This window comes from Lathyrus oleraceus, chromosome 5 (genome assembly GCF_024323335.1).
Source record: "Lathyrus oleraceus cultivar Zhongwan6 chromosome 5, CAAS_Psat_ZW6_1.0, whole genome shotgun sequence".
In the NCBI taxonomy this organism is placed as follows: domain Eukaryota; kingdom Viridiplantae; phylum Streptophyta; class Magnoliopsida; order Fabales; family Fabaceae; genus Lathyrus; species Lathyrus oleraceus.
The window spans coordinates 513,948,501-513,975,771 of record NC_066583.1 but is presented as its reverse complement, the minus strand read 5'-3'; the positions used below and the strand labels follow the sequence as shown (position 1 = coordinate 513,975,771).

The window sequence follows — 27,271 nt, the reverse complement described above, 5'->3', positions numbered from 1 at the left end:
AAATTTTTATTCATTTGAACCTGTAACCAGTAAGTCATCTACATAAATACATAAAATGACTTGGTCTTATTCATTTGAGCCTTTGACATAAACTCCATGTTCTGATGTGCATTTGTTGAAACCTAGCTTAATTAAGAAGCTATAAATCCCCTTCTTTCAAGCTCTATGTGCTTGCTTAAATCCATACAAATACTTTTTCAATCTTCACATTAAGTCTTCTTGACCTCTTACCTCAAAACCTGGTGGTTGCTTCACATAGAACTCTTCTTTTAGAGGTACATTCAAGAATGCATACTTCACATCAAGTTGGTTCATCTTCCAACCTTTATATGTTTCTTTGGCCACAACCAACCTTATGCTTTCGAGCATGGCCACATGTGCATATACTTCATTGATATCTACTCATGGTCTTTGGAGAAAGCCTTTTGGAAAAAATCTTACTTTGTACTTGGCAATCTTACCATTTGGTTTCAATTTCGACTTCTAAACCCATCTTACATCAATTTCTTTCTTGCTTGAGTTCTCAACCAAATCACATGCCTGGTTTTTTCCAATGGCCTTGAGTTCCTCAACTATTGCATCTTTCTAATTTTCATCATGTAGAGCTTGCACATAATTGATTAGGTATGCCTTAACCATAATAAATTCTTTAATTAGTTCACCATTTTCTCTTATTGCTTGATTAGAAAATATATCATAGCCATTCATCCTGACTGGTGGAGCTCTAGTTATGCTTGATCTTCTTACTCCTTGAGTTTGTGCAGGCTCAGTTGGTGCAACATATTCCTCATTAGGCCTAGTAGTTTTTATGTGGCTTGAAATTTAACCTTCTTGCACTGGAATTTCTGGAATTTTCATCCAATTCCAACCTTTTCTTTCATCAAACTCCACATCTATGTTGATCACAACCTTGTTCTCAATTGATGATAACAACTCGTAGGTACCTGTTGAATGATATTCAACCATTACCATAGTTTGGCTTCTATCATCAAACTTTGTTCTATGTTGTTGATGACGTCCCGTTAGTGTATATATTTAGTCGAAGAATCAGAGCAAAACAAGTGAAAGTTGAGCTAAAATGTACCAAACTTTGTTTATCTTTCCAAACAGCCCAAAAAATGCTTATGGCAGCTGAATCTATGAAACCTGCATGGGTTGGAAACAACACTAGCCCATATATGAGGAGAGCTAATATGTTTACCAATGCATCCCAATGACGTACCAAAAACAACCTTTCTGCTTCTTCTTTTAGGTAAGCCCTCCAAAAACCAAAGAGATTCTCCCTTTTCTTATAATTAGCCAATGCATTAGAGATGTGGATGTGGAGTGTAAGGGATAACTTCTCTATCTCAGGCATCTGACTAATCCTATTGTATGGTGTCTTTCCTTTCATAGAAAATCCCAAAAGTTTGCCAAATTCCTCCAAGGTTGGAGTCAACTGAAAGTCTTGGAATAAGAAACTTCAAAGTGGAGGATCATAGAACTGAGCCAAAGCGGTTATGATTGGTGCTTGAACATTTACTAAGAGAAGGTCCAAAATCTGGCCAAACTTTCTTTGCAAAGTAACCCTGAAGCATGTGGTAAGTTCACTCAAAAGTATTGATATGTTAGCATTGTCTGGCATTTTGGCTTTGAATGGTAATGTTTTCCTTCTTTCTGAACCCAATACAAACATTTTGAGCTAACAACTGCATATTTAAAGATTCCTTGAAAACAAAATTTTGTATGAGTGTCATGATGTTATACAGATGATCATGAATGCATGGTATTTGGTTTTGGATATCATAAGGTAACTCAAAACAAACTATTTGGTAGGCCTCTTAACAGATAGTTCTAAGTTGGTTACCCATAAACCCACTCACAAGATAATTTATATGTTTTTGGATAAGGTTCCCAAAGTCACAGACCATTATCGTATCAATGTCATGCAACATGCTAGCCGGTTTATGACAAGAGTGACGAAAGGTCTATTCTGAGGAGAGTTTTCATGTCGAGTGCAACAAAGAGAGGCCCTTGGAGTTCAACATTATGTAACTACCAAAGCAAAAACGGGTTCTAAGATGGGCTCCTAGAGTCATGGACCCTTCATGAATAAACTTCATGTGACAAGCTAATTGTCTTATAACGAGATCTACAAACAGGTATACTCTATGGGAGTCTTCATGCTAGACACGCAAGGAGTGGCCCTTGGGGACTAACACTACACAACTTCCAATTCTAACTTATGCGTTCTCTCTTATTTTCCAAAGCTTGAATATAGAGCTTTATTCATAATATCAAAAAATGCGATAAAGCAGAGATAAGGAAAACATATAACAAAGAAGAAAAAAGAAACAAACAAAACTAACACACATACGAAAACCTAACTAAACTAGGTTTAACTCGCTTATGAGATATTCATGTCCCCAACAGAGTCGTCGTCTGTCGTACCTCGAAAAAATGAGAACACGACGCTCACAAAGCGTAATCCTATGCTCACGGGATGGACTGAATAGAGTCTCCACCGAACTTTATTTATTCCCAAATAGGAAAAGGGAAAATATTGATAAAACTCATAAAAGAAAGGATAAATTATGGTCATCGCAACCAATATCAGAGTTCGGGAGTCGGTTATGCAATTTATTCCCAAATATGAAAAGGGAAAATATCGATAAAACCCCTAAAATAAAAGATAAGATAGGGTCATCGCAACCAATATCAGGGTTCAGGAGTCAGTTACGTAAGGAGAAGGTATTAGCACCCCTCACGTTCGTTATACTCAATGAGAACCGTTTAGTTAGTTTCAATTTAAATGTTAGCTTATGTTAGTTTATGATCTTCTAATTATTTGAGATATAAAAAGAGAGAAGAGAAATGTTTTTGAATTGAATGTTAATGAGAAAGGACCTAAAAAGGTTTTTATTATTAGGGGGAAGAAAAGAACTAAACCTGTTTTTTTTATTAATAGGCCTGACAAGATTTTGCAATCTTACTCCTACGAATCTCTATGTGCAATAGAGAACTCAAGGCTTACGCAGTTCTTAGTAGAAAATGTTTATTTGTTTGTCGATTTTAGCGAAAACTATCTTGTATTAATCGGCGAGAAACATTATTTTACCCAAAACAAATGAGGAGCGGATGTATACATCATATCGAATGAATTTACAAATCAACATTCAGAAAAACGTCACTTATCTCGACTCAACAATTGTGGATGAAGCATTTCTTTGCATCATCTTAAGACAAGATATCTTTCATTTATGAAAAGGTTTTGAAGATTAATCGCACGACAGAGAGAAAATAGTTTGATTGGTTGAATGTATTTTAAATGAATGACGAATGCTCAATGAGAACGAGACCTAAGTCTCGAGATCAATCAATCGGGGTTCCATCGGAATTCTAGATTCCAATGGTCATTTTTCATTCAAGATTATTTAATAAAATATTTGGTGTACAATGAACGTTTGATAATAATCAACTGTTCAAAGAGTCACGCCAGAATGCTTGATCCCAATGACCCTTATTTTGTGTGGGTTTTGGATTTTGAATGTTTTAAGAACGAAAGAAAAGAATGAATGGTTAACCCAAAATGCATATCTCGGGACTATTCATTCAAGGGTTCCCACCGGAACTCTAGATTCCAACGGTCCTCTTCCTTCGTATTTGTTTAAGAAAAGTTTTAAGATTGTGTTTAATTTTAAGAAAAAATCACTCGATATTTTGATTAAAGTTTGATTCAAATAAATTATATGAGAAAGGTTAGGTTTTTGAAAATTTACTTTATGTTAATCAAGAGATCATTGTAAGGAGGCCCAAGAGTAAACCACGGAATCAGAGATAGCAATATGACATCATATGTACAAACACACTTTCATAGTAATTAAATCGAAAGAAGCAAAATCAAGGTGTGCACAGATTAAAATCGTGATGTGAGGATGCGAATCAAAGTCATATAATGCAAAGTCCATAAGTATCACATTGTTTTTTAACGTTAAAAATGATGTATTCATAATGGTCGTAATCGGAATAAAATCAATGGAAAAAATAAAAACAAAAATAAAATGGCAATATAATATCACAAATAAAAATATGTGTAAAAAATTAGAAAGAATTTTTTTTGGATAGTTAGAAAAAATGCAAAAGAAATTAAAAAACAAAGGTTAAAAATGAAGAAAAAGAAGATTTTTTTTTGGAAAAGTGACAGCAAGGGTTCAAACCCAAGACTTAGGGACAGGAGACATGAAGCTTCAACCACTTCCCCAAGGTCCTATTGCTGATAGGGAAGTACATTTATAAATATATATAAGAAAAATACTTCATAAAATGGGAAAAGAAAAATAAATCACGAAAACAAAGGAAATGAAGGGCACTTGGTCTCGAACCCAGGTCACGGTACCGTGACCTTTAAGTTGTTAACTTAAAACACTTAATAATATATGACATAAAAAAACACGCATAACCAAATAAGAAGGGGCCAACTTAATTTCACCCACTTGAACCCTAATTTTCCTCTTAAACCAACCGTTCCCCTTATCTTCCAAGCAGAGAACACGATTATTTCTTCAGAAACCAACAAAACAAGGACAAAAAAAAACTCTCTTGATTGAAAATTTCTTCCAAATTTCTTACTACCTAAATCTACATATTTATTATTTGTTTCTTCCACACAAAACCAATAAAAAAATTATGGTAAAAACATCCCAAACTCAGTTATAACAAAATCTCATGAACATTTTGGAACAACAAATCAATCGCAATATAGAGCAAAAAGCGACACAAACTTTCAACTCATAAACAAAGATATCACCTTAGATAAACCAAAGCGACAAATTCAGGTTCCTCCTTTCTCGACTCTGTAGCCTTTTCCTGTTACACTCACTTCTTTTTTTTGTATGTGTTTTTTTCCGAATTTTGATAGGTAGTTCTTGAAACAATTTTGTGTTTATGGTTATCCTTTTTTTCTGGTATGAAATTGAAAACCCCTCTCTCTCTCTCTCTCTCTCTCTCTCTCTCTCTCTCTATATATATATATATATATATATATATATATATATATATATATATATATATATATATATATATATATATATATATATATTCTGATATGAACTCGAAAAACTCTATATGTGTTGGTGTTATAAAAATCGAAAAAACTCCCTGTCGCATCTCGAAAAATACGATTCCTCGCGAAGGTCGTAGAAAAAATTATGTTCGAACAGAGTCGCCACCGAACTTTATTTATCCCAATGAAGGAATAGGAAAATATCGATAAAACCTTTAGGAAATGGAATAATGGTCGTCGCAACCATATTCGGGTTTGGGAGTGGATTACGTAAGGGGAAGGTATTAGCACCCCTTACGTCCGTTGTACTCAACGGGAACCTTTTAGTTCTAATTTGTGTTTCGAGTGTTAATTTATGTTTGTTTGTTATCTTTGGGTTATAAAATATATTGAAAATAGAAATGGATGAGAACCTCAGAAAGGGAAAGGGGAGGGTTTTTTTATTAGTGTGCTCGTGAAGATACAACAATCTCCTGCCTATGTATCCTTATGGTGCAATAAGGAAATCAGAGCATTTGTAGTTCGGGGAACTACGGTTGGTTGGTGTCTTTTATCGAACAACTGTTTAGATCGCGTTCTACAGGCTAAACGCTGGCTTGTCTACTCTCGGCGGAGGCTTAAGCATTGGTTTGTTGTGCGCATTAGAAAGGATTAAACATTGTTCTTTCTGAAAAGAGTTTTAGTCACACGGGGGTGACAAGTTGACTCAATATGTTGGGTGTTTTGTTTGATTGGTTATGATTGCACGAGGGCGAGAAAAGATAGGTTTGATGTGTTGAGATATTTTTGGTTGAGATGTTTTTGGTTGGATGACGATTACTCGGATAGTCGAGTAAGACAGCTCGTATCCCAGTAGTCGGGAAAGGGAGTAGAAGACTCTATACCACTTTCTTTTTCATCCTTAATTATTGAAAGGATTTGATAATAATTAAAGTGTTTTGAATGGACGACGAATACTCGGATAATCGAGTAAGATAACTCGTATCCTAATAATCGGGAAAGGGAATAGAAGACTCTAGACCGCTTTCTTTTTCATCTGAGTGATTATGAAAATAAGTTTGCGTATGATTGATGTATTTTCAGAATGAACGACAAGTACTTGAATGACTAAGTAAGACAACTCATATCCAAGCATTTGAAAAGAGGAATTGAAAACTCAAGACCATCTCCTTTTTCGTTTAGTTTTGATTGATTTATTAATTTATGGAAAACTGACAATTGTTCGAGTAACCGAGTAAGAGAACTCGTATTCAAATAGATGAGGAGAGAAGTTGAAGGCTCAAAGTCATCTCCCTTTTCATTCAACTTATTGTAAAAAATGTTTTGATTTAAACGGGGCATTTCAATTGAGTTTGAGAGAAAATACTCGACGTTGGATCGAGGTTTTAGATTTGTGTTTTGGATGAAGTGAATTTATTTAGTGTATTGCTCTTCTACTCGATAAAAATCGAATATGTCTCATTATAAGAAATCCCAAGAGTAAGTTATGTGAGGTTGATGGCGATGCTTTAAAAGCGATCGACTTACAAGGGCGTTTTGAATTGATTTGGAAAAGGCGCACTCGATATTGACCGAGGTTTGTATTTACATGTGCATATGAATTGAATTATGAAAATGGCCTCAAAATGGGATTGCTTATGAATTTTAGCTTATGCAACGTGAATGCAAAGTAACCAACAAGAAAATAAAGAGTCTCATTGTAAGGTAACCCAAGAGAAAGCCTTTTGTATGCAAAAGTGACCTATGCTAAACAAAGGATAATGGTCTTACAAACATGTCCCTCTAAGGTGGTGCCATGATGCCATTCTTACAACATGCATGTAAGTTGCGGATAAAAATCCAAGTGTTTACAAAGTATCATAAAGAGTAAAGGAAGACTTCCAAGCAAAGGTCCTAAGACGAAATCTTCTAAGTCCAAGTTGATTAAGAGTGGAGTGAATATTTTTGGTCTTTATCATTTTATCATGTTTTTGTTATTTTTAATGTATGATGACAATAAAATAAATAACAAGTAAATAAACATGCATGATGAGTTTGTACAATGATGATGATAATGAGTACTTGAATGCAAATTACAAGGTAATGACATAAAAGTAAATCACAAGATAAAGAATGGTAATATCACAATAATAATGGTTAGTGAATGTAAATGAACAATAAAATAAATTGCAAGGAAGTAGAGTGCAATAATATAAATATTAGAAGTTAGTAGTTAATGATTAGTAACAATAAAATAAATTGCAAGGAATTAAAGTGCAATAATATAAATGTTAGTAGTTAGTAGTTAGTAGAATAACAATAAGCAAATGGATTAACAAGATAATATAGAGAATATGGTTTCATCTATGCATCAAATGACTCAAATATGGGTGAAATAGAGGCAATTTATCAATGCCTCAAAGTATCATGAATGATCTATTGATCAGCCATTAATAGGTTTGAAACATTGAAGATTTAATCAACTCTAAACAACCATGTCATGATCTAATAGAACTCATCAACCAAATAAATGTAACAACAAGTAAACAATAAATATTAAATGATAACAAGAAACAAAGTTTGATTGAAAATGGTGGATAAAAAGTAGTAAGAGCAAAAATCCCCAAAAGGGTGTAAACTCAAAAAAAACCACTTGTCTCAAAGTTGACTCAAATCTCTCTCAAAACACAACCCAAGAGTAAAAAGCCATTTTTAAACATAAAACAAAACCAAAAATGTCAAGGAGTTTGAGTCCAAAATACTACCAAGATTGTGGTGTCAAAACTAGGTTATTGATGTGTTTGGGTTTGAGAATGAAGCAAAAAACTTAGAAAAGGATGGTTATGGTTATTATGGTAGAAAAATAGAAGGGAAGGAAGTTGTATGTTTATATGGTGGTGGTGAATGATTATGTGAGTGAAGGTCACAAGTTTGCTACTGTTTTCGTTGTGTGGAGATTGTGGATTTTTACATGGTGGTTGGGTTGTTCAAAGAAGAAAAGAGGGTCTGGGTGAGTTAGGATTTAGGTTGAAAAGAGGGAGCTTGAATTTGATTTGGACAGAGGTTTTGTGGCTTTCAAGCTTGAAAAATGAGTGGGGATAGTGCTCTATTTATAGGGGAAGCAAAGGGGTTGAAGTGGGTGAAGCAAAGGGTCCTTAGGGTAAAAAATAGAGCTATTTCTGTTGTCTGCGCAGGTGTAATCGGTTACCTTGATTAGGGTAATCGGTTAAACAGTCCCAAAATGGCCAAAAAATCAGTTTTTGGTCTGGGTAATCGGTTACCCTGATTAGGGTAACCAATTACCCAATTTTTTTTGTTTGAAATAATGAATGTATGTATGTGCAGTAGGGTCATGGATCAGATGAAAATTGTATCGGGGTAGGGACAAAATTGGGGTATGACACTCCCCCTCTGTTGGTGTTATGAAAATCGAAAAAAAGTTGCCCCTCTGTTGGTGTTATGAAAGTCGAACCCCCTCTCCATTTTCATCCTTTATGTTACTGTTATATATTGAGGGAAATTTGGGTTTATTTTATGTTTATGGAAGGCTGTCAGAGTGACTTTATCTTTGATGCAGAAAAAATGTTGAATTGGTGCAAGCTCTACCGTGTTAACAAAACAGGGGAAAGAACAACATTGTTTTTTGCCGCAGAAAAAACAAAGGTCATTTTGGTGATAAATTATGTTGTAATGCTGAAATTTCCTTGTTGTTATTTCTTTTTGAATTTGAATTTTCATGTGATTTGGTTATGGTTTTCTTGGCAACTAAACAAACTTTATATAATAACTTAAACAAATTTGTTTTCGCTTTCTCTTTTTTTTTAATGTGAAATGTTTCTTTGTTTGTTTATATTGTTATAGGTATGGTAATGGATCGAGTTTGGAAATTAAGATCTCATGGATGAAAGCTTAGAGTCATGGCATGGAAATTAAGATCTCATGGATGAAAACTTGGAGGCATAGCAATTATGGAGCAATTGGACATTTGAAGATTAGTTTTTTTTAGGGCCTACTTAGAATTTTTCTTTTTCAAACTTATTCTATGTAACCATACATTAACATGTACTTGTGATATATCAATCTTTCTTATAACCTTGTGAAATTCTTTGGTAATGTAATGATAAACAATGAAATTTGTGACTTATTTTTTGAGTTATGTTTTTTTACAAAATAATATTTGATTTACAAATAACAAAATAGACAAATGAACGCTTAAAAAAGAAATGATGAATGAAACACCTATATCTCTGAATTAAAACTTGTTCCATCAAGAGAATGAATGAATGCACGTAAGTCTTAAATAAAAAGAAAACTTTAATAAATATGGTGTATGAATGGAATGAGTTTCATGTAGGCTTAAGCTTGATTAAAATTCCAACTATCCTCAAAAGGAAACACCCATTCTTAATGATAACCTAATGAAATTCAAAATGAATGCCAATACATGCTTGGATAAGGAATGCCATGGTCTGACTATTCAAATAATCAAATGAAAAGTACAAGTTTTTGACTTTATACATTAAAGATTAATCAAAGACTGGATGCAACTTTAAATAATGCAAATGAAATGCTAATGAATGATGCAGATGCCTAAATTCAGATGAATTAGGTGGTTGTGAAGGGACTGAAATGCAGGTTAACCTAGTGCTAATGAATGAATGCAGTAATATGGCCTTGATTGCTTAAAGTCAATTAATGAAAGATTAGCATTAAGACCTTAAGTCACCAGTCCAAAACAATTAAGTGAAATTCAAAGTCAATGCTGATTATGGGCATGCAATGGATAAAGAAAATGTAATGGCTAGTCAGGGCAATTGAATCAAGCGGAGTGACCAAAAGTTCCACACTTTTAAACCTAATTTAAACCTATACGGCCAAATGAAGTAGTCATAAGAAATTAAATCAAATAATGGGATATAGATTAATGAAATGACTGTATACAAATGCACATCAATGGATGAAATGCAGATGATCATGTGGGGGGAAATTTAGGGTATGCCAATCCCCATCGAAAGATAATCAATAAACCCTAAGGCACTCTACAAATAGGAAGATCATATACTCGCAAACCTCCAACGATTCCAATGGAAAACTCAGGTACGCTTCCACTTTCTTTCTCATCTTGAATTCGGTAGGGGTTTATAGGATATGAGTTCATAGGATATAGACTCATTGGGATTAATTTAAGATTATGTTTTTGATTTCTATATGGGTAAAAATACATTCCATAATGAACTGATCCAACAGAGTGGCCTAGTTGAAATTTTCCCCTCCTACATATGTGTGTAATATTTATAGTCCCTTTGATCGAGTATGCCTCTAAAATACATTGTCATGCTGAAATAAGTCAGTATGAGATATTTGACTTATTTATTATTACTAAGTATATTCGGGTATCAAGAAGTATAATAGTTGACTATATAATAGTGACATTTGGATAACATTGATGTGTTGTTAGACGTTGCTTTTTATTTATAATATTAAATAAGTAATCTAATATTATTGTCAATGACATTCTTAAGATGTACTGGCTTTAACTAGAGAATTGCAATACACTAGTATGTTAGTGTGATATTCACTCATTCACGTATTCTCAAAATCCTAATCACACTAGAATTTTGAGTTTGTATTCTCTTTAAGGCTTCAGATCATTCAGAGTTATCACCATAAATGGAAGACTTCTTCGTTGCAAATTATGTTCGTGTGGACTAAGTAAAGGAAATGCCATTTGTGTGGTATGAATGATCAATCCGTTTTGACGATCAAAGATTCTGCATTACAAGATGTAATCAATCGATCATTAACTGATGACCATTTGCAATGATCCTTCACAAGGAAATTTTTGTATTTTTATCTGCTATTTTTACCTTAATTATTCACGATTTCTCTTATTTAAGACCTAATGAAAGGTTCATAAACATAAATTTTAAAGCTCTACCATCACCCGCTTTATACTAACACGAGTTGTATATATATTATAAGCACTTAATTATGTTGTTTATACAAACTTCAATTGAGGCATATCATTACAAAAAGAAGCATGTGTACCCTACATCCTCATTATAATAATTAGGGATGGAAAAATGGGTTGGACCCATTATGTTGACCTATTTATCTCGTTGTTATTTTCAAGGTGAGTTGTGATTTTAAACCCTTCATTACTAATTGGCTCGTCCCGCCTAAACTATTAAATAAATTGAATTATGATAGGCCATTGCGAGTTGTATTGTTAGGTTAAAATAAAGTTAAAGAAAAACTATTTTTAAACATTTATTTATAAGTCACAATTTATTTTCTAAATTTTTGGAATGTTGGTTGAAAATAATCACTTTAGTTTCAAAAATCTATCCTCAAATTTCTCATAATTTGTCCATTTGTGAACTATTTAACATTTTATATTAGGTTGTTGACTTATTAGAGTTTTAGATGATTAAATATGAATATTCAAGTATATGAAATGATAATTTCATATTTTTAATAGTCATTAGTCATAAATTTTGGCATTTTTTCATTCTTAATAAACCTCTTAACCTAAATAAAATTGGTATATGCAATACATTGAACTTGAGTACAATTAGCACAACCATGGATTAGCATAATGATCATAAGTTACAACACATCAGCAACTAAAACTATTGCCTATAGGTCATTCCTCATATCAAATTTTGAAAGAATAATTTTTGACAACATACTTTTTAACATATACATTTTCTTTTCTAATGGTTAAAACAAATATTTTTTTATTATTCTTTTTTAAAAAAAGCTGAAGTATAGCAGGGAAGGGAAAAATGATCAGGTAAAGATTGGCCATATAATAGTGAAAACAAAGTAAAAAAAAATCAACAAATAAATTTTCTAATTTAAAATAGAAAATAAAGTTTAATAACACCCTCTTTTATCCCTCCTCAATCTGAGTAAAACAGATACTGCAATCTGCAACATTTCATGCCTATATAAACTTAAATCTCATTTAGTAACTGTGAGATATTGGATCGAACTCTAGTATGGTCGAATGATAGCTTCTTGGTTCGACAATTTGACAAGACCTTAGCATGTCGTCGAAGTCTGTTCACATGTTGTAGTCGAAGTATGCTAGGATTGTTAGCATGTCGAATTAAGCCTGTTTGTTATGCCTAATTGTTTAAGTTAGGTTATTCTCTAAGTTAGTTTGTGTAATGAGTATGTGTGTAAAAGCCCATTAGTTTAGTATGTTAGTTTTCTTATAAATATCATACTAATCTCTCATTATTGCATAATGCAAATCCTAATTAGGGTGAGAGAGGTTATTTGCTATTCTGTAACACTTGTAATCTTGTTTCATAGAGAAAGTAATGAATAACAGTTTATAACCAATTTCATTGTGTTCTTATTGTTTTCTTCTTTTCTACCCATGTGGGTTTCTTACTAATCAAGAAACTAATTATACTTTGTAATTCTGGAATCATTTTCACAACAAATTTGTGCGGTGAGCATGGATGAGATATCGTCAACAAAGTATGAGATTGAAAAGTTCACTGAAGTGAACGATTACGATCTCTAGCGTTTGAACATGAAAGCCCTACTGGTTCAACAGGGTTGTTTAAAAGCGTTGAAGGGAGTTGCAGCCATGGATGTTGTGTTAAAGGATAAAGAAAATTTGAATATGGTTGCATAATTCATTTGAGCGGGGTTCAATAGTGACTTGCATAGTAGATCACATGCAGAAGCTTCGCCTTTCGTCGCCCTAATACTGCCCCTACTGCATTATCACTTGCATTGCACATGATCTCAAAAGGGAGAGACCAATCAGGGGAAATAACTATGGGGGCAAACACAAGTTCCTTCTCCAGGGTCTCGAAGGCTTCCCTGCACTCTTTGTCAAAAAGAAAATGTGTGTCTTTCACCAGTAGGCTAGTTAGTGGTTTTGCGATCTTAGAGAAATCTCTTATGAACCTGCGGTAGAACCCCGCATGTCCCAAGAAGCTTCAGATGCCTTTTTCATTCATCGATGGTGGTAAATTAACTATTACCTCCACTTTTTCTATGTCCACTTTGATGCCTCGGTTGCAAATCTTGTGTCCCAATACTATCCCTTCACGTACCATGAAATGACACTTTTCCCAATTCAGGATCAAATTTGTTTGCTGGCATCTTTCTAACACAAGTGACAAGTTAGTTAAACATTTATCAAATGAAGAATCGAATACTAAAGAGTCATCCATAAATACTTCCATATGCTTTTCGAGCATGTCAGCAAAGATTGATGTCATACACCTTTGAAAAGTGCCAGGTGCGTTGCACAACCCAAATGACATTCTTCTGTAAGCGAAAACACCATAGGGGCATGTGAAGGCAATCTTCTCTTGATCTTCAGGGGAAACCGCAATATGATTGTATCCCGAGTACCCATCGAGGAAATAATAATAGTCATGACCGACTAACCTTTCCAACATTTGATCAATGAATGGTAACGGAAAGTGGTCCTTTCGTGTTGCCATGTTCAGTCTCCTGTAGTCGATGCACACTCTCAAACCTGTAACAGTTCTGGTTGGAATTAACTCATTCTTCTCAGTTTTAATCACCGTAGTGCCCTCTTTTTTTGGTACCACGTGGACTGGACTTACCCATAAACTGTCGGAAATAGGACAAATTAATCATGCATCCAACAATTTTATAACCTCTTTACGTACCACTTCTTTCATTGATGGGTTAAGTCTTCGTTGTGGTTGCACCACCGGCTTATGATCATCTTCCATTAAGATCTTGTGCATGCAAACTGTTGGGCTTATACCTTTCAAATCCTCGATTGCCCATCCGGTTGCGCCCTTGTATTTTTTTAGCACTTGAATGAGTTCTGCTTCTTGGACACTTTGTAGACTGACATTGATACTAGCTGGGCATTTTTTTCTTAGTATCTAGAAATACATACTTCAGATTTGCTGGTAGCTGCTTTAGATTTACCCCTGTTTTGAGTTCTTTAGTGATATCTGATGGTGGCGGTGGTCTTAAATCTTCCCACCGATGTGGTTTAGATCTAATCCATTCAGGTTATTTTCCCATCATAGCGAGCACCTCAGAGTCACCCTCATCTTCATCACTTTCAAAAATCGATAGACTCAAAACACGTTCTAATGATGACTAGGGCATTTGCTTTTCAATTTCTTGAGCAATTACCTGATCTATTATCTCTACAATATGGCTTGTGTAAATATCATCTTTGTATTGCATCGTGTTCCGCACATCTATCTTTAACTTTTCATCATAGACTTTGAGGGTCATTGTTCCTCCCTCTATGTCTATCATACATCGTCTTGTCTCCAAGAATGGTCTGCCCAATATGAGAGGAATCTCCTCATCTTCGGGCATTTCCAGAATGACGAAGTCAATTGGGAAAGCAAACTTGTCAATTTTTACAAGAATGTCTTCCACAATCCCATAGGGTCGCCTAACAGAGTGGTCAATAAACTGAAGTGTCATCCGAGTATCTTGAACGGTGCCAATGCCTAATTTCTTGTAGATGGATAGTGGCATCAAGCCTACCCTTGCTCCTAAGTCAATTAGAGCCTTCTTGAATTTTCTATCACCAATAGTGCATGGAATAGTAATCGATCCCCTATCTTTCTTTTTCACTGGGATTTTCATACCTTGAAGAATGGCACTACATGTTTCAGTCAGGATGATCGGGTCTATGTCAGTGGAACGCTTTTTGGAGATGATGTCTTTCATGAACTTGACATATATTGGCATTTGCTCTAATGCCTCAGAGAAAGGGATGTTTATTTCAAGCTTTTTGAACATTTCCAGGAACCTCTCAAAATTTGTTTCATGTTGATCTTTCTTCTTCAGTCTTGGACGATAAGGGAGTTTGATGACTGGTTTCAGAACTTTTTCCTTCTCCTTGACAGGTGGCCGTACTACTTCTTCATCTTGGTCCTTGGTTTCCTTGATTTCTAAATCCACTTCTAACAATCCATCTTCCTCCATACTATTTTCTTCCGTTGACTTCCCACTTCAGGTTATGACAGTGTTAACATTGTTATGTTCCCGCAGATTTGTTACCGTACCACTAGGTAGGGTTCTCGGAGCTTGAGAATTTGAAGCTAATTGTTGTGCTATTTGACCCATTTCAACTTCGAGATTTTTTATGGAAGCAGTGGTGTTTTTCTGATTGGTTATAGTTTCTTCTTGAAATTGCATGCTGTGGGCGGCTAGTTTTTCAATGGTGATCTCCTGTTCAACCTTTTCAGGTGCCTGTTGTTACTGTTGTTGTTGATACTGATTCTGATATTTCCTTGTACCCTGTTGCGGAACATTCCCTCTCTGATCCTTCCAGGAGAAATTCGGATGATTCTTTCAACCTGGGTTGTAAGTGTTGGAGTAGGGATTATTCTGCTTCAAGATTTTGATCTCTTCAATTTGTTGGGGAGTAGCAAAGCAATAAACCGTGTGATGAGGTCCATTACAGATTTCACAAGTGCTAGCCTGAGCCGGCTGGACTTGAGTTGTTTGTTGAGTACCTATATTCATAGCTTTTAATTTCCTTTCTACTTCGGCAGCAACTGTGTCTTCCAGACGGATTTTATTTGTCTCTAATTTTAAATCAATTACCCCTTCTGGATGACTAGTACACCTATCGTATAAGTCTAGATGCTCATTGGCAGTTATTGCTTCAATAATCCTTTTAATACCGGTGGTTGTTGAGAAATTTGTTGAGCCACCAGCTACTGTATCAATCAACTATTTTTTTTTATTTTCAGCCTGTTAGCGAACATCTGCATTTGTTCAGTCTGATCCATATTATGAGTTAGACACACCACTAAGACCCTTTTGAATCTTTTGTAGGCATCTCCTAATGATTCACCATCCTTCTGTTTGAAATTAAGGATTTCATACCTTTTCCTCAGGAATACTGATGCTGGAAAGTACTCATTTAAGAATGCAGTTTCCATCTCTTCCCATGATGTGATACTGCCGATTGGAAGAAAGTAGAACCATTCTTCCGCATCTTCAGCTAAAGGAATGGGAACATTCTTAATTTTTTTGCTTCATTAGTATGGCCATCAATTTTCAACGTGGTGCTCATGGTCAGAAATCTTTGTAGGTGTTTGTTGGCATCTTCATTAACCTTTCCAGTGAAAGGTTTTCTTTCCAATTGATTGATTGTGCTAGGATGTAGTTGAAAATTCGTCACATTTACCGGTTGGTTGATAATGGTCAGTCGACCACCCGGTGCGTTTGCACCTCCATAGTCACCTAGGAGTCTTTCCGGAGGTGGAATTGAAGGAACATCAGCCATTGGTTCTTTGAATTCGGAGTGATTAAAGGTGCTTTCTTCTTTGGAATCCACTCTTGCGTTCCCGCGTCTTCGGTGAAGGGTCCTCTCGACCTCTGCGTCAAAAAGAAATTCAGCTGAGGGTTCTCCTCGCATACACAAATTAGTAAATTATAAACAATAGAAAAATAATTTTATTGCATAGCAACAAAATTTTAATTGAACTTTAAAATTAAACTCTATATTTAGGAAGTCCCCGACAACGGCGCCAAAAACTTGATCAAAAAAATAGCAAGTGTACTATTTTGTCTGTTATAGTAATAAAGGGGAAATTCCCCAAATGTCGATCTCAAGGACTGCACGTCAATATCGAGTTCAAATTATCATTCAATTAAACAAAAGTTATAATTGGGGTTTTTAATTCAAAATTATAATAAAGGCAAAGACAAATAATAATGAAAAATAAGGGTTTGCAAGGTAAGAGGAACAATACCAGGGAAGGTGTATGATTTATCCCTGTAACAACTATGAGTCACTATTGCATCAACAAATATCAATTACTACCAGTTCTCAAGGGTATTTTCTCCCAAGTCCTTGGTGAGAAAACCTTTAATCATTCTACCCTAATTTCTATGTCCATAGGAAATTAGGGTGAAGTTAAGCTTTATTATATCAAGAATACTCTGATTCATACAGGGTATCCCTAGTCCTAGGTGATATCTACTGCAAAGTAAACTTATGAAAACCTTACCAGTTGCGGTCCAACCTAATTGATAACCACAAAACAATCTCGATTGGCCTGAAAGAGAAAGCATTAAACACATCAAAAGGTTACCGTAAGAATAATATTATAAATGCAAATGTAAACTCAAATTCGTTACAATTCTAAATCAGGGACACCCCTTAGCATTGGAGGGTTTAGCTACTCATATTGTTCAAAACGAATGCAAGATAAAAATTACACATTACAAGTATTTGGATGACTTGGATATTCAATTGCTTCCGCTCTCTGAATTCCTTGATCTCTGTAATACTTGATTGCTTGACAATTCTGGTGTTTGCCTTGTTCCAGCATGATCTTTTCTTTGGTAGAAGGTTCTCTTATATAATGAAAATTCCAAGCAACAGGTGGACAACTCCAAAAATATCTTCACAAGCCCGATGATCCAAAGCCCGTCAAAAAAAGGGAAATTTTGGGCCTGGGCTGACACGGCCTGTGTCAGCTCACTGCCTCACTTGACACGCCCATGGGGGCTCAACGCGGCTAAGGAAAAGGCCTGACACGGGCCATGTCAACTGACACGGTCGGCCGTGTCATGCTACTATTTTAGCTTTCATCCTCCTTCTACCTGACACGGCCCGTGTCAGGTGACATGGGTGGCCGTGTCAGGCGTCCTGTGCTGAAGTTTTTCCATTCCTTTGCTTACCGGAATTCCGCATTATCTCGTTCCAAGTTCCTCGGTTCTTCCTGTCGCATCCGTGAAAAACAACCGGCGGGAAAAAAGAAACAAACAGAGCCGCCACCGTGCGTTATTTATCCCAAAGAGGGAAAGGAAACGCTCGAAGTAAACCTGGAAAGGAAATGGTCTTACGACCGGAGATTACAGGGTACGAGAGTCGGTTATGCGAAGGGAAGGTATTAGCACCCCTACACATCCGTCGTACTCGACGGGATCCACGCTCGAAAGGAAAGAAAAAGGTTGCTAAAGAAGATGCTCAAAAGAATGCACACACACACACTGGAAACAACACAGGTGGGAGAAGAGGGGAGCGGCCTCGCTAGGATATCGCATCCTATGCCTACGTATCTCATCTGGAATGAGAATCAGAGCTACCATAGTTCGGCTCACGCACGCCGAAACAAAACACACGCACAGACGTTGAGGCGTTAAAAGAGACACACAAACAGGCAAACATGGAATCCGAATGCCAATCGCTGGACTTACATCAGACTCCGAACAAAACAAACCCACACTGGAAACCAAATGCCAATCGCTGGACTTATATCGGACTCCAAGCACACAACAATAGGATACGGACTGCCGATCACTGGGCTTACATCCATCTCCTAACACACACAAGAAGGATAACAAACAGACAAGTTAATAGGGAGTCTGGAACTCGAGCCTAATAACTGTCAAACAAACACACATAAAAAGAAAAAGGGTGCCCGGAGAGATCTCGTACGATCTCCTGCCTACGTACCTCATCTGGTATGAGGATCAGGGCAACGTAGTTCCCCTTAACAGGGGAGAAACTTTCTCCTAACCAGAGACTGGGAAATGACAAACTAAAAGGGAGACTAACTCGAGCCTAATAGTTATCATGCAATCCACAATGGTCCTAGGTTGAGTTTTCTATCTAACTTGCACAGGCAGCAAGCTATCCTAAACAGGCAAAGCAGAGAAAACATACACACAATTAGCACACACTATATACAAACAAAGTGGGCTCACACAAGGTTAGGCTGTGAAACACAAGCCAACTGGAATCGGGTGATGTTAGCTCTTAACCCTAACATTGAGAGTTAGGGTGAAGCAGATGAAATGGGAAGTGAAGGTAAGACCTCACATCTCTTATCCCTGGCCTGGGAGAGCTTCAGACAAATGAAAGTGGGAGTTCAGAAAGTTGGAACTCTTCTCCACATATGACTGACACAACAAAGATCTTGGGTTAATATCCACAATGCATCAACACAAGGTGTGTGAGCAAAGGGATGACTCAAATGAATAGCAGGAGATGGATTGCACATCTCTTTTATCTGCCAATTGCCTTATCAAAGGTCTTTTCCTGCTTGGCACAAACATAAACAAACACAAGCATTGCCTCTTAAGGAGGGCTTCAGACAGGTGCCTGCCCAAGTAACAGGACAGGTCTTCCAGACTACATGAAGTCAGTGAGTTATACCTCAAATGGTTAAACAACCAAGCAACAGCAAAATCAAGTTCAAAAGAACTTTAGCAACTAATGTACCTGAAAACAATCTAACTCAGTCAGTACACAACTCACAAAGTCAAACAGACAATCCAAAAGTCAACAGACATAGTCAAACAGACAACAAGTGCAAGCTACAATGTGCAAGGCACAAGCTCAACTCAAATGAGCTAAATCACCTACAAAACAAACTCAATGTTAATCAACATCAACCAAATAGGCAACTCAAGCCAATGAATCAATTCCTCAAGGCCATATGCTTCTTGTCCTGAAAACAAAGCTCAAACATAAGCACAAACCACTAGGACAAGGCCTAGGGTCAAAGGGGAAGAAATAATTCAAAACAGAACATGAAAATTGACATGAATCAAATTAAACCAAATAGGAACATCATCCAAAAGGTCTCATGCCAATACTATGCACCAAATTCATTTCATAAATCACATAAGGCAAGGCATGCAAGTTGGAACCACATTGATACAACAAAATGAACAAATCCACATTAATTCCAAAATGGTTTAATAAATCTCAAGAAAAATCATGGCTAGACAGCACACATCACATGATCAACACACCAAAAATAAAGGCATTTAGACAAGTATAGGAAAGGCAATTAAATTCATTAAGTCAAGGTATGCACAAATAAGCTCAATTGGACACAATGTGCTACCTCAACTTAGCACAAGCCTAAAACAGAATTGACAAATGATAAATGCATCCAACCAAAGCCACAATAAACTTCGATGTGTCTAGAAACAATATGCAAAATTTCAAGTCCATATGATAAACATCAAGCATTTCAGAAATCATCTAAGTTCATGACTATCCAAAAGTCCACACATGGCTAACCAGAAAAGAAAATACCAAACAAGTTAGAAATGCATCTAAAAATTCTACAAGAATTCATAATCAATCCTAACATCTAGAAGAATCATCATGCAAAAAAATCACATCAATTGGCATTTATTTGGCATGGCAAAGAAAATCCACAAGTTGAGCAAGCAAAGGTGTGACACACATTGTCACACCTATATTAAACAGATCATAACTCAACAACCAGAAATGAGAAAAATGCAAACTCTACACCAAAAGATCCCTAAAGATGTCTAGTTTAAGCATACAAAGTTTCAAGAGCATTGAGTAAAATCTCATCATTTCACAAATCAAATGGCAAGGTAGGTCAAGAAAACACATACATACACAATCCCTAAGCCAAAACAAAATTCATGCGTGCACAATTTCTGGAAAAATATTCATAAAAAACTAGAAATGATGAGGATCAAGATGCAAAAATTTCCAGGTCATTTGGATCATTATTCATGGAGTTATGAATTTTCTAAGTGAACGGAAAAATAAAAAAACATGAACAAGGCTAGTATGAATTGCATGGCATAAGATGAAATAATATGCAAAGCAATAATTGAAACCGTCCTCAGCCAGATTCGGACTGAAGAGGAATTTGAACTTGGCGCGTTTTATGTGAAACGCACCGTTTCACTAAGTACATGTGGCAACGGGAAGCAATTTGGACCAATCATTTTGACACGCAGGGTACACGTTGGACCAATGCATGGCGGATAACACGAAAATGCATGCAAAACGCGCTCATGAAGATTAAACACATTCTGGAAATCAAAACCCTAAGATATTCATACATTCATACGTGTTCTTGAGCTCAAGAACACATGTGCTCAGAAATTCATAAAAATCATACCATTGGACTCGTCTTTCAACACACATCAACATGACAGGCTTAATTTAACCTAATTATCAATATCATGAATGGATCGAGCAAGAGAAGTTCCACATGCTAAACTTAAAATCAACATAACTATCTCATTTCTTCATGGAATTTCATGGAACAAATCTCAGATTAATCACCAACGAAAGATCTACAGCATGCATACATCAATTTCATGAATTAAAGCACTCGATTTCTGACCTTATTGGAGAAACAGAAGTGGAATTGTAGCTTTCAGGCCTTGAGAAGTCCAAACAGTTACTCCAATACTCTTGGATGAATGAATGGATGAAGGTTTGGAGGTTAAGCTTGCACGATCTAGCCAAAAAATCCAACTGCCATTGATGAAGGTGTGCTTCAACAGTCCTCAATTCTGCATGAAAACCTTGGAATCTTGCTTCAATCCAGCTCAAAAATGCTTCTAGGTGATGATTTGATCAAGAAACATGCAATGCTTTTGAGGAAAATTGGAGAAAAGTGAGAGAAAAAGTTTGAAGAGATTTGTGAATTAGATCTAGATCTGAGAATTCTGATGTGTTAATCATGAAAACAGTTATGCTTTAGCTTTTATATGGTGTGCTAATGATGTTGGTTAATCACAATTAAGCAATGCCAAAGTAATTAGTGAAAACCAAGTGTTGATGCAAATGTGCAATTCACCTTATGCATGTCATGACCAATGCTACAGTGTGTAGCACCTCAAATTTGCACCATACCATTTTGTACATTCATTGCATACTAGGTCATAACATTAATAATGTCCACTGCATAACATTGCATTGTCCATTGGCTCAAGTGCAAGCTCAGCTGATGAATCAGGTCAAATTTATCAGGAGAATCAGTCAATCAAGCAAGCAAGTGCCATTTTCATTGAGACAAAGCCCTAGGGTTGATTTTTCAAGCTCATATGGTCCAAAGATCATTTTGAAGTGGTTTGGCCAAAGATTGGATGCTCAGAAGTCACCAGTCATTGTTCAGTCAACCAGAAACCCTAGAAAGTCAACTGTGGTCAACTGTGCCCGATTTTATGGATTGGAAGGTGGAAATGGTTTGAAAGACCTCATTCATGTCCATATAAGTCTCATTTGACATGCCAAAGACCAAGGTTGAAGGATTTGAGCTCAGACAGAAAGTTTCCAAAAATAGCAGATGACCTGTAATTTCAGCTGCCCAAAATGGAAACTTTTTCTCCTCAAAATAACTTCATCATACAAGCTTCAAATGGGATTTTGTCCAACATGAAAGTTGAAGATCTTGTTCTCACCATTCCAAAAAGTCCAAGAACTCAAAAATCCAATTTATGGTTGACAAGATATGGCTCAGTGAATTTCAGAAAAGACCCGTAATCAGGAGGCTATAACTACCACATGCTTGGTCCAAATTGCAAGTTCTTTATATGCACAAACTCCATTTGACATGTACTTCAAGGGTGCATCATTGGATTTTTCCAAAAATGGCCAATGCAAAAAGTCACTTTTCAACTGGACAGCTGAATTGGACCAGGGGCAAAATTGTCCAAATGTCAAAATATTTGGAATTTTGAGATGGGACCTTTTGCAACACCTCAGGAATGGCATTTGGAGTGTGTTTGAATCCTCATTTCATGGCTAGGCCTCATAATTTGAGTTTTGGCTTGAAGAATGAAAGTGCATAAATTGAACATTTTCCATCACATGGTGAAATTCAAGAATAGGCATCCAATTGAAATGAAACTTGTTTCTACACATTACACATGACATTTTGGACTTGTTGGAACCAAAATTGGGCTGCAATTTGGACTGATTTGAAGGAAGGGCATTTTTGGCCATTTTGAAGGAAAATGCATTTTTGCTTACAATGCCAATTTGGTTAATCGCTTGTTAATCATGGATTAGGGGCATGGTATATAAGCTTAATCTATTCCTAAACATAACAAATTATTCATTTCACAAAAAATCAGATCAAAAACCATCCAAATCTCCAAGATCCTTCAAGAACATTCAAAGACAAAAATTCATCAAACTTCTTCAATTTTGCATCAATTTGCAAAATTCGTGTTGCTTTGATCTTGTAGCATTACACTCTCCATCTGTTTTGCAGTTTCCACATCCGTAGCCGCGCCATTCCTAACTGTCCAAAGGAGCTCCATCCATGGTGAATCGCGGATTCAAGAACTAGGAGCACAATCGAGCAAAACTGAGCTTCACATCACCTTGCCACGAGCTTGTACCGTTGCTGTTTTGCCAAATCGCGCCTTGATTCCGTCGAATTCAATACTGCCATAACAGGTTAGCTCAAAATTCGATCTCAAGCTTTCATTCAATCATTGTGTGCGTGAGAAAGGTCTTGTCGCGTAGATTACGGTGCTGGTTTCAGAATTGCAAATGGTTGATTGTAGACTTAGAAATCGTAACTCGAAGTTTAGATCTAAAACCCTATGTTGATCGATCCGCTCGATTTAGGAGTTGTTAGGATGATTGGAGTTGAGGTTCGTGTTCTACGTGCTCGTGCGATTCCAACGGATCTAAGTTTGTTAATTTTAGTTAAGATTTGAGTGGAGCGTGTTCTTGAGGTTTTTGCGAATTTTCTGGAAAAGTTCACGGATGAAGATGATGAAATCGCGTGCCAGATCCAAATTTCCGTTTGAATATTTGATTTGGGCGTTTACCGCCCCCGCGCAAAGAATTACCGTTTGCCACTGGACTTAAATTATTTAATTAATTCAATTAATTCTTTAAAAATCATAAAAAATACCAAACACCTTAGAAAAATCATAGAAAAATGTAAAAAAATCAGAAAATTGTGAAAATAATTTTGTTGACTTTGTCATGGAGTGTAGATGATTTTTGACCTATCGGTCAAAGTTGTGCATGGAATATTTTTCATTTGACCTAGGGTTTCTTCCACATGTGCATAATTTGACACCTTTGAATGATTTGATCATGAAATCCTCATATTGTATGATAAATGGCTGAAAATTTTTGTGATGAATCTTGACTGGCTGATGCTTATTTCCACATAAATTTCTTGAGTTTTTGATACCTGGTCATTGAGTTACAAATTTTGAACTTAGGTGTGACAATTTGTGTCACACCTCATGATGCCAACTTGTTGGATTTTTTAGCATGACCTATCCTTGTTAGAATTGATTGAAATTTGGTAGGGATGTTCATTAACATGTTAGGTTCCTTTGTGAATTTTTGTGGAATTGTTCATTGTGTTTTCTAATTGATCATGATTTTTCATTTCTGATGATTGAATTTGCAAGCTTGTGTGACATAGGTTGGTAGATTCATTGTGAAATGCTCATATGGTACTGTATCATCATGAAATTTGATATGCTTGTAATAGACACATAATGTGACATCCCTGTTTTGGTCTCATCCATTTCTTTGTTGTTTTCATTGAATTATGAATTTTTGAAGTGGGAGCATGTGTTGATGTTGTGATTTGGAGCCTATAATTGTGCCTGTTTTTGTTGATTTTCATTGACATGGTTCCATTTGCCCAATTAAGCTGAAATTTGGTGTGCCATACCTAGATTAGGTCCTGTTTAGATGTAATTTATTTGAGAATTTTTGGGATTGTGTTGATGTGGATTTGGATGCCATAGTTCCGTTTGTATGCTTAGTGCTTCCTTTGAACTAGTTTGCCTTATTTTGTGCATAGAATGAGCATGATGAATGATATGACCATGGAATTTGGTAGAATAGTTCCTGACATGTGTAGCTTTCATTTGGCTTCGGTCCTACTAATTTCCCATGTAATGTCACTGTTTACCATTTGATTGAAGTTAGTGTACATTTTGTGACTTCATTTGGTTGTGTTTTTGCATGCTTAGACATGTTGAATTAATTCCCATAGTTCCACTAGTCCAAATGGCTTAAAAATTGACATGTAGCTTGTTGAATGTCCTCTGTTTAGGATATAATTTTTGTGGAATTTTCCATGCTGTTTTGGTATTTTTTGTGATGTGATCTTGCTGATTGCTCATATGTGGTTTAACATTGTTCACTTTGCCTTACATTGTGTGTAGAATAAAATGTGTACATAGTTTGGATATGGGACCAATTGGGATCCCTTTGTTATTAAAATAGCTTGACTTTGATCATGAATTGGTTGCTGTTTTAGGATTTTTCCATCTTTTTGACCCTAGGCTAGTCCTAGTGGTCATGTTACTTACATTTGAATGTGATTGTGGCTTTTCAGGTTAAGGAGTTAAGGCTTAAGGATATTGTTTCACATTTGGGATGTTTTGCTTGATACTTGTAAACTAATGTGGCTGTTTTGTAGGATGTTGGTCCACATGGACTTGTGCTACGCACACCATTGTTTGATTGGGATTGTTAATTGGTCATTATATTGTTGTTTGATTATGAATGGGATGCTGATTCTGTTTGACTGTTTCCAGGTACACTTAGTTGCTCAGTTCTCTTAAGAACTTGCTTTGCATTGCTTTGCTTATAAGCAATTGGCATTGAGGTATAGAACTTTCTTCTTCATGTAGTCTGGAGACCCGGCTGTTACCGGGCCGGGCAAATTGTCTGAAGTCCTCCTTAAGAGGCAATGCTTGTGTATGTTTATATTTGTCCCAAGCAGGAAAAGTCCTCATCTGAGGCAATTGGTGGAAGGTAGGGATAAGCAATCTATCCCCCACTATTCTGTGAGTCTTCTCCTTTCTCCCATTACATGGTTGTAGCATTGAGATCCAAGTCCAAGATCTTGTACATTGTACAGTCGAGTCTATGTCCTGAGCGTAGAAGGGTCCCCCCATTCTGGACCCACGCTCCCTTGTCTGATGCTCTCTCTGACTTGAGATAGAAGCAATGAGGCACACCCCTCATCACCTTTCATCAGCTTCACCTTAGCCCCTCAATGGCAAGGTTAAGAGCTAACCTGACCCCGATACAGAGGCTTGTTTGTTGAGGTTGACATGACCCCTCGACTAAAGCCTAGCCTTGATGTTTGAGCCCCTTGTTGGTGTGTTTATTTCATGCTGTATATGTTTGTGTGGTGTGATTGTATCCCCTAGGTTTGCTAGACTCCGCGTAGTCTCGTTTGCATGTCAATTAAGGTAGCACGGTTCCTTCGTATAGGACTTCCTTTCTTGCTTGAGCTTTCCTAAAACACAAACAAACATTATCCCCTCTTAAGGATACGTCCACTCCTTCTACTACAGGTGAGTAAGTCTCCAAAGGTCGAGCATCAGGTAGATTGTGTAGTGACGTTGTCCATTTAAAAAACACAAACCAACAGGAATAGTTTAGCCGAACTACGGCAACTCTGATTCTCATGTTCAGATGAGATACGTAGGCACGAGATGCGATGTCTTGTCGAGTTTGACTAACCACTAACACTAATTCTTTTCTCTCGCCCTCGTTGCGATTGAGACCTTCCCTTTCTCTTGCCCTAGTTGCAATCGAGACCCTTCTTCTTCCTGTGTCTTGTTACATGCTGTTGTGTGTTTTGGGTTCGGATGCCGACATAATTCCATCAATTGGTTGTCGGGCTCCATGTCTGCCCTTTCGAGTGTGTTTTGGGTTCGGATGCCGACATAATTCCATCAATTGGTTGTCGGGCTCCATGTCTGCCCTTTCGAGTGTGTTTTGGGTTCGGATGCCGACATAATTCCATCAATTGGTTGTCGGGCTCCATGTTTGCCCTTTTGAGTGTGTTTTGGTTCGGATGCCGACATAATTCCATCATTTGGTTGTCGGGCTCCACGTTTGCCTTTGCCTGTGTTTGTTTGTGTGCGTGTTAGCCGAGCTACGAATGCTCTGATTCTTCTTCGTCCAAGAAGATACGTATGCATGGGATGCGACATCCTAGCGAGCATGTGTCGTTTCCCCGATCCGAACTACTTTGACTCTGATGTCTATGCTTGATAGACTAAGTAGGCCCAGGATGCGATATCCTGCCGAGTCAGTTTCAGTCTGTTTTCTTGTGTCTCCTTCAGCCAGTGTGTGTGTGTGAGCAGTGTTTTTAGCAACCATTTTCCTTCCTATTGTGCGTGGATCCCGTCGAGTACGACGGATGCGTAGGGGTGCTAATACCTTCCCTTCGCATAACCGACTCCCGATCCCATTCTCTTTGGTCGCGAGACCATGTTCTTTCCAGGTTTACTCTGAGCGTTTCCTTTCCCTCTTTTGGGATAAATAACGCACGGTGGCGGCTCTGTTGTCCTTGTTTCCCGCCGGTTTTTCGCGTAATGCGACAGCTGGCGACTCTGCTGGGGATTCTAGAGAAGTTGACCTGTGCTGGTCCTTCTTCCCTGAGCGAGTCTCTCCTAGCGCTCTCTAGGTTAGGGTTTTGGTTGCTATCTGCTGTTATTTATTGCATTCATTCA

General features: G+C 36.7%; 1 protein-coding gene across 1 annotated transcript; it reads right to left on the bottom strand.

Moving 5' to 3' along the window:
• Positions 1-11,899: 11,899 nt before the first annotated feature.
• Positions 11,900-14,983, bottom strand: LOC127081732 (uncharacterized). Its single transcript, XM_051021956.1, has 3 exons — positions 14,808-14,983; positions 14,174-14,657; positions 11,900-11,953 (listed from the first exon to the last, which is right to left on the bottom strand). The coding sequence occupies exons 1-3, from the start codon at positions 14,981-14,983 to the stop codon at positions 11,900-11,902; spliced, it is 714 nt and encodes a 237-aa protein (XP_050877913.1).
• Between the last annotated feature and the right edge of the window lie 12,288 nt (positions 14,984-27,271).